The following is an 8,761-nucleotide window of genomic DNA, read 5'->3' as shown; positions in this document are numbered from 1 at the left end:
GGGATTTGGAGGTCCCGGAGTGGAGAACAAAGCAGTGGAGCCCTAGTGCTGGGATGTCTCTGGAAGGAAGCACGGAGAGGAGAGGAGGAGCATTTCAGGGCCTTGCCCTGGTGTGGGGGCGTGAGTGAAATCTGTGGCCTTTGCAGGGTCTGACCTCTGGGAGTCTGGAGCCTGAGGATAAGGGAAGGAGAACTCCACGGAGGGTCTAGTCTGAGGTGTTGGGCTATGCAAGGGGATTTGTGGGACATGGGGGTGTGGTGAGGGAAAGGGGCGCTCCCGTGGTAAGGGGACAACCTTCAACTGGGCTTGAGGTGAGATCTGACTGGGAAGGGAGCCTGGGGCTGCAGCTATTCCTGCTTGATGAATGCTGTCAGTGGGGATGGGGGTTCTTTATGGCTCCGTCCTACAGAGGAAAACCGAGGCTCCTTGAGTTGTACCTTTCTAATATGTTTACTGGATTTTTGCAGGTGTGACTCTGCAAAGAGGCTGCAGTTGGACTGACAAATGGCTTCCAGACTGTTTGAGAACATTGGCAAATTTGGTTTGGGATTAGCCATTGCAGGGGGAGTTGTCAACTCCGCTCTCTATAATGGTGAGGAGCAGAAGAGATGGAGCTGAAATAATCTTTCTCTACTAAAAATTAGTGAAGCTGAGATATTTATAAGAGAGTATAAACTTGCCTTGGGATAGTTCTTAAGATCAGCTACTCTGAGGATTGGGAGAACTAATTAATTGGCCTTCCTGTCCTTCATTCTTGGTTGCTCTGCTCCTTGTGTTGTCACTCACGCCAGTGCAAAATGGGTGTACAACATTATCATTCTTAACAGCTAGTATTTGACACCAGTGTAACTGACGACACAAGATGCAGAAAAACAGAGAATCAAATCTCCTGCCTAGAAAACTGTCTTCTATGGTGTTCTTGAAAGGAGACTGGTCTAGTGATTGAAAAGTAGGGGACTAGGAGCCAGAAGTTGTTTTATTGTTTGCTCTCCTACTGACTGACTAGCTTGACTTTGGGCAAGTCACTTATTTGTACCTCAGTTTCCCCATGTAAAATAAAAATACTTGATTAACCCCCTGGGAGTTGGAGAGGCTTAACTAATGTGGATAAGCCTCTGATATCCTCTGTGAAGTGTTTTGGTAATGTGCAAAGTATGATCAATGGTGATGGTTAAAGTTGTATTTGATGTGCTCTTTTTTTCTCCTAGTCGACGGAGGACACAGAGCCGTTATCTTTGATAGAGTCCGTGGTGTTCAAGATGTGGTGGTAGGAGAAGGAACCCACTTTCTCATCCCCTGGATACAGAAACCAATCATCTTTGACTGTCGTTCTCGCCCACGTAATGTCCCTGTCATCACTGGCAGCAAAGGTGAGCGTTCCGGGCAAGTGGCAGCTGTGAGAGCAACATTGGTGTCGTTCACCCAGGGTCCCTTAGGGTACGTCTACACTGCAGTTAGACACCCGAGGGTAGGGCGTGCCAGCTCATGTAGACATACCCTTAGTGCCCACGTCAACTAGGGCGCAGTCCTGCAAAATGCTGGCTGCCTTGCACTCCCCATGAAGGTAATGTCAGAAGGAGGTTTTCAGCACCTCGCAGGATAGTGCCTCAAAGTTAAGGCCCTGCGAGACTGTAGCTCCTCAAAGCACCTCTTTGATCATATGTCCTGTCCCTTAGTCTCATGTTGCTTTTGGGTGACTTGGTAAAGTAAGTTAATGGGGATGGGATCCCTGGGACAAAATAGGGCTAAGTAGGCAGGGCCAGAGGGATGGTAAGGCCTGATTTTCATGGTCTGTGTCCTTACAGAAAATCATAATCAGGATAGGGCTCTTGTCCTTTCTGGTGTGGCAATCCCATCGGTGCTGGCCTCAGTCTGGCATGTTTCCTCTGCCAGCAGTCTGTTCTGTGATTGGTAGTGATAAGGAACCCTTTCCTCAGGCCTTCAGGTTGTCCCTTAAAGACAATTTCCCCACATGTAGAGTAGGGTAAATAATTCCCAGCCTCAGAAGCAAGACAAAGCTTAAATCATGTTTGTAAGAGGTGTTGAGCTCTCCAATGAAAGAGACAATAGAAGGACAAATGGGGCAGGAGAGATACTTGCCACTGCAAATACTGTGGGAGGGAAGAGAGAGATCTGAACACATTTGTCCTTCCCTGTTCAGTGGCCGTAGAAAGAGCACTCACATGCTATCCCTTGTCCCCATGATTTGCTGTCTAACTCATGCACCTATCTCTGCAGATCTACAGAATGTGAACATCACGCTGCGTATCTTGTTTAGACCAGTTGCCGCCCAGTTACCTCGAATTTTCACTAGCCTCGGTGAGGATTATGACGAGCGCGTACTGCCGTCCATCACCACCGAGATCCTGAAGTCTGTTGTGGTAAGGACCATGCAACGGCTTGTGCCAGTTGTGCTGCTGTGATCTTCCCCTAGCAGCGAGAGACCTAATTTAGCATGGATCATTCAATGCTCTGGACTAGAGACACCCTCCTGCAAGTTGTCCTCCAGAGAATGAAGATGGTCATAGCGCTGTTTGCTTCTCTGCCATCCCCCTGTTTGGGAAAGTTGATAGTTGCATCAGATACAGTCTTGTCGATCATGATAGGGAGCTGAGTTCATTTTGGTGCTCCTTAAAGCCCCACTCAAGAGTGAACAGTTATCGTCAGCCCCCTTTCCAGCCTTGAATCGCTGTAGGACTTCCCAGCCTCTGCAGCAAAGGGAGTCTCTCTTATGCCACAGACAGCTCCTTGAAAACTGCCCACCTTCCCTCCCAGCTCCCCTGGCTGGCTGTGAAGAAGCCTCAGGCAGCCCCCTCACCAACCTAGGCTTCTCTGCCCCAGTCTTGTAGCATTAAGCTGCAAAAACATGTGGCCTTTTGGAAAGTGGAAGGAGAGGAGCCACACAATACAAACACACCATAGGGAGAAAAAAGAAAGGGGTGTGTGGGTGGGGGCTGGGACGGGGACAAGAGAAGGAAGAACAAAGGATGATAAGAATTGGAAGGAAAGGGGGAGTAGCGACAGGAACTGTACTGCTATAGTAGGGTCTGGTATTAGGGGCACAAAGGGTGCCCTTGACAATCAGTTGCAAGTAGGCTCCAACTGAAAAGGGCTGGAATTCTCTTTTAGGCTGCAGCCCCCAACATCTCCCTGTCTGTGATGGGGAAAGCTGGGTGGAGAAGCTCAAGATGTTGTGAGCTTTCCTTCATAGAATCTGCATGTTGTTTGTGCATGTCTCTTTCCCCTCTCACTTCTGCTGCCCGTCCTGGCTTCAGGCTCGTTTTGACGCAGGAGAGCTGATCACACAGAGAGAGCTGGTCTCCAGGCAAGTGAGCGAAGACCTCACGGAGCGAGCAGATACCTTTGGCCTCATCCTAGATGACGTTTCCTTGGTAAGAGCTCTCTCTTTTTAGGAGTTTGCTCAGATAAGAGCCAGCGAGAGTGTAGCATGGTAGCTAGAGCAGGGGACTGAAGGTTGGGACGTCTGATTTTTATCCTAGGTTAGGGGAGGAATGTGATGCATTGGGTAAGTCTACACTGCAATAAAATACCATGGCTGGGGCTGTGGGGCTCAGGCTAGAGCCTGGGCTCTGAGATTCTGCATGTGGGGAGGGTCTCGGGGCTCATCCTGGAGCCCAAACATCTACACTGCTATTTTTAGCCCTACAGCCCAGCCCCATGTCAGCTGATCTGGGCTCTGACGCTCAGTGTCACAGGTTTTTTCTCACAGTGTAGACATACCCTGAGGGGCTAGGACAGGGCGCTGGTAGTTAGTTATTGGGTTTTGTTCCTGGCGGCTCTGTTACTGAGTTACTGTGACTTGAGCAAATCCTTGAGGACCTGGCCTGTACTGACTTGCTGGCTGACAACTGTGCCTCAGTTTGCAAACTGTTTAGAGACTCTTGTGGAAGGCCCTATATGTGCATAAGGGGATCTCAGGAAAGCCTGCAGAAGGACAAGCTACAATATCCTGAGCACCCAGTAAAAAAAAAAAAAAAAAAAAAAATCCAAACCTTGTTTAGCATCTTTCCCTTCAGTTTTCTGTCAATAATTAAATTCCTCCTCCTGGCTACCCCCTGTTCTGAGATCATCCTTGAGGTGAGCTCTGCTCTAGTGCTTGTTGTAATTGAAATCCTTTATTCACTGCACTGCTTCCTGGGATTTCCCTACAATAGCCTATCAGAGCAAACTCTGGACTTGGCTTTGGCTGTGTTCCTTAGAAAAACACTATCTTGGTGAGGTGTGTTCCCTGTCCCAGTATTTCCCTGCTGGAAGTGAGTATTGGCTCTTTCTGCCTGAGGTGGCTGCCTTCTGAACATGCTGCTGAGGGAGGCTCACCTTTCCCCTATTGCATCTCAGTAGAGTGCAGCTGTTCAAACAGTCTGCTGAGAATACAAGTATAGAATTGAGAGGGAAAGGTAAGTTGGTTTCAGGACAGCTTGACCTACAGCGAGCTCCCCCTACTGGCTGCATTGGGAAGTTGCAACAGGACTTTCTGGGAGGATAGTGTAATGTTGCTTTGAGGCTATGTCTACGCTACCGCGATAAGTCGACCTACACTACACAACTCCAGCTACGTTATTCACATAGCTGGAGTCGACGTACCTTAGGTCGAGTTACCGTGGGGTCTACACAGTGGGGGGTCGACGTGAGAAACTCTCCTGTCGACTTACCTTACTCTTCTCGTTGGGGGTAGAGTACAGGGGTTGACTGGAGAGTGATCTGCTGTTGATTTGGCGGGTCTTCACTAGACCCACTAAATCAACCACCAGTGGATCAATCTCAGAGCGTGGACCCTGGCTGTAGTGTAGATGTAGCCTGAGTCTAAAGCCTACTGTGGGATGATTCCCTTACTCGATTTTTTTCTGGCTTTAGGTGGCTTTACTTAGTAAATGCTTTACAGCTCTGTTCGCCGCCGCCGCCGCCCATTAAATTCAAAACAGAAACCAGTTGAAGGTAGAAACTGAGTCAAACCTGATCGAAGAGGCTGCTGCTCCATTCACGTCAATGGAGCTATGCCTGTTTACATCAGCTCTGAGTTCAGACTGTAGAACATGGTGTGGCTCTCCTTCTTGGTCCAGTGTACCAAATAAGATCTCTGAGGAAGAGGGACTTCCTTCCTCTTCTCTTCTCCAGCTTCAGTGATACAGGCAGGTTTCCTGCCTCTCCGATGGTGAGTGGTTCCTAGCAGCAGAACTGTCCTAATGGGTACTCTCATCTTCCTCATTCCCCACCCTCCCCCCTTAGACACATCTGACCTTTGGGAAGGAGTTCACGGAGGCAGTAGAATTGAAGCAGGTGGCCCAGCAGGAAGCAGAGAGAGCCAGATTCATAGTGGAAAAGGTGAGTGGACGACTTCCAGCTGGGGACTGACTCCGGTGTCATCCAGATCCTACCCCGACTAGCAACATTCATCTGTCCAATGTTCTGAAGCACTTAAGAATGCTCTGACTAGGAAAGCATGCCACAGAACGGGCAGGCTCCATCTGTTCTTAATAGTCACACTTCAAAGCTGCGCTGTTACGTTGAGTCTTCTGAAATCAGCTGTGGTATTTTTACCAAACCTACTGAATAGCAATGTTCTCTGGAGGTTTTTTTAAAGGAGGGAGCATCATCTCTTGCAAGAGCTGGGGTGAGAGATTGAGGGTGCTCTGATTCTGTTTCTGACTCGCTGAACCTTTGAAACAGGTTAAGTTAAGCTCTCCATGTGCCAGTCTGGAGAATGGGCATAGTACCTACTTCAGGGGGGTTGCTGTGTGGCTTAATTCTTTGCACGGTACTTGGAGATCCTTAGCTGATCGGAGCGCAAAGCATTGTAAGTTTCAACAGCAAATAATCTTGTTTAAAAAGTCCCTGAGCATTGTTGGAAACACAAGTTTCATGTTGACACATGCTGAAAATGAAACTGATGGGAAACACAGTGAAACTAACCATTCCAGTTGTAAGATGGTAACGAAGCAAGTCTGTGCACCTTTACCTGGGATCTCTTACCTTGCCAGTGCCCCTCTTTTCTTGTCAATTAATGGCCTGGCTGAGCTCCCTTGTTAAGGCTGTTGGTGCGGGAGAGGGGAAGTTCAGGTCTTAAATCCTCAAGGACGGCAGCTGCATTTTCCGTCTGCTTTTCAGGTTCTTCATTCCACCTATTCCTACCCTACCTGCCCATTCTTTTTCGCTCCTCTTGCAGGCTGAGCAGCAGAAAAAAGCGGCTGTCATTACTGCCGAGGGGGACTCAATCGCAGCCGAGCTGGTCGCCACCGCGCTGACCGCAGCCGGTGACGGCCTGATTGAACTGCGCAAGCTGGAGGCAGCCGAAGACATCGCTTACCAGCTCTCACGGTCCCGCAACATCACCTACCTGCCGTCAGGCCAGTCGGTGCTGCTCCAGCTGCCCCAGTGAACGTAGTTTTGCAGCCAGTCGTTACCTAATTGCCTCTAAATAATCCCTTAAACAAACAAAAAAATCATTGAGATTTCCTGATTGGGTAAAGCAAAGGAAACAAAATTAAATGCATCCTCAATCGAGTCCTTAATCTCGTCTCGCTCAGCTCTCTTTGACGAGAATACGGAGTTCCTCCGATGGCCTTGTACACTCAGTGCAGAAGCTGCAATGGTCAGTAAACTAGATGGAAGAAATTGCCCCTATCTTGAGAATCCAGGGTAGAGCGGGGTGGGGGGAATGATGTCTTGTGTTCGCTTCTTGGATGAATCTGTAGTAGACCAGGCCATTCTCTGTTGACCATAGAAATTTTGTACCAATGAGATTTCACTGTCCCGCTTCACAAATCATGGTCAATATAGGCAATGGCACGCATGCCCTGGACTACCGCTGTTTGTCCCTGCTGCCTACAGAAAGGGAATGGGAGTGCTGAGGGCCTTCTTCCTTACTCAACCCAGTCTTTTGCAGGTGTCAGCTGAGGCTAAGAGGACATCTGTTGTCAGGTTAGCAGCTCTGCTCTGATTGGCTTTCTGAACCGTGGCATTGTAGGCAGGAGGGGTGGCCTTACGGCATGTGACTGGGGGTGTCAGAGCAGCTGAGTTCCACCCTTTGCATCCCAAAAGGTGGAACTTTCCTGATGTAGAAGTGAAGCTATTTCTGCTATACAGGAAACATTCCTTCTGTGCATAATGAAATAGTTCCCTCTCTCCGCCTCCTCCCCCTCCTTGGTGCCCCGATTGCTGTGACTGGCTGTTGTACGCGGGGTTGGGTCTCCACCAAGGTTGGTAAATGTGGTGGCGTTTGTGTCTAATTCAGACAAAGAAGGTCTGACTTAATGTGCCACGGTTCAGACAGTCGGATCTTGGCAGTATGATTTGCTGCAGCACCACCGCTGCGTTTTGATTTAGGGAACCTGAATTACCATGAGGATGTGAAAGACGAAATTGTATAACCCAGCCTTCAATAAATGAAACCACCACCCTGCCCAGCTTTGTCACGTTTCCATTTCTTAAAAGAATGAAGTTCTGAAAAAAGGGGCTTCTTGCTGTTGCTATTTCAGGTCACAAAGCAAAAAGTCCCCAGCAGCAAGATTCTCCCTGGCTCCAAAGAAGGGTGTGTCTTGAGCAAAATTCCCAAGCAGTGGAACAAAAACAAATTGCTTTTGGTTAAATAAAACTTGGCTTGAGCAATGGAGCTCTTGAATTAAAACGTGAGCCGTCTTCCACTAGAAAATACTAACCTTCACGTGTCTGTTGCTGGGCTTCCTGTCTGCACTTAGTGTGAGAATCAAAATGCCCTGATAAGCTGTTGTGAGACTTTTCGCTGAAACCAGTAAATCGAAGACATCTTGCAAGGCTTCTGCTGCAAAGATTCACCAACTGGACTTCCAGAGGTTAGAGGGCTCATGCGTCTCAAGCGGCAGAATAATTCTGGGGGTAGAGCACTAGACTGAGAATTGGACTTGCGGGTCTAGTACCTGCTCTGCCATTGATCTACTGTGTAGCCTTGGGCACGTAACTACCTCCCTGCACATCAGTTTGCCCATCTGTTAAGTGACTCTTACCACCTTCCTTCATACCGTGTATGTAGAGCAGAACTCTAAGATCTATTACTTATCCTGGTTTTATTTATACTAAGGCTGCACCTACAACTCCCAGGCCTGGACCATGCCGCCATTGTGCTAGGCAGTGTACAAACCCAGAACAAAAAGACAGCCCCAAAGAGCTTATATATAATACACTGACTACACCTCATTCCCAATGGTAAAAACAATTCCTGGCTGGTTGCTGGAGCTCAGAAAGGGAGAGCCCTTTCTCTTGGTGTACAGTCCAGCTCAGTTCTAACCTGAGAATTTCTACAGGGCAAAAAAAGGGTATTTCTTTGGCTGAATGGCTTTCTCCCAGGTGAAAACTACCCCCATGAGAGCATGAGCTCATTTCCTCCCATGCATGGCCCCACCCTCCACTCCCAACTCTTTCCTCTGTGGATAAGATCAATTCCACATCAGTATCAGCCTTCAAGGTGAAAGGCTTTTAAAAAAACTCAAGTCATTGCCTGGTATCGTTTGGGCTACTGGTTACCTCACTGGCAACAAGCTCTGCAGGGTGATACCACTTAAAGTTACTGCTGCAGATCGCTGAGAAATCCTGATGGCAGGTGGCACTTGAAAGAACTGCTACGTTCTACAAGGCAGAGCCAGTCACAAAGGGGTTAAGTTTAAAATTACTTTGCCACAAGATACTGCAGTAGTAGCTCAAGAGATCCTTTCGTTCCCTCTCCCCCACTTCTTATCGGATATGGAACCTGCCTTATTTGCCACCTCAT

General features: G+C 48.4%; 1 protein-coding gene across 1 annotated transcript; it reads left to right on the top strand.

The window, feature by feature from the left end:
• The first annotated feature begins 35 nt into the window (after positions 1-35).
• On the top strand, positions 36-7,422 carry PHB (prohibitin). The gene is made up of 7 exons (XM_024204786.2): positions 36-120; positions 468-592; positions 1,209-1,370; positions 2,239-2,381; positions 3,276-3,392; positions 5,248-5,343; positions 6,185-7,422. Exons 2-7 carry the CDS (start codon positions 505-507, stop codon positions 6,395-6,397), a joined length of 819 nt encoding a protein of 272 aa, XP_024060554.1. The 5' UTR covers positions 36-120; positions 468-504; the 3' UTR covers positions 6,398-7,422.
• Positions 7,423-8,761: the final 1,339 nt, after the last annotated feature.

The sequence above is a fragment of the Terrapene carolina genome, unplaced genomic scaffold (assembly GCF_002925995.2).
Source record: "Terrapene carolina triunguis isolate 2854851 unplaced genomic scaffold, T_m_triunguis-2.0 Scaffold193, whole genome shotgun sequence".
NCBI classification, from domain to species: Eukaryota; Metazoa; Chordata; order Testudines; family Emydidae; genus Terrapene; species Terrapene triunguis.
The sequence above is the reverse complement of the archived record's forward strand: the minus strand, read 5'-3'. Positions and strand labels throughout refer to the sequence as shown.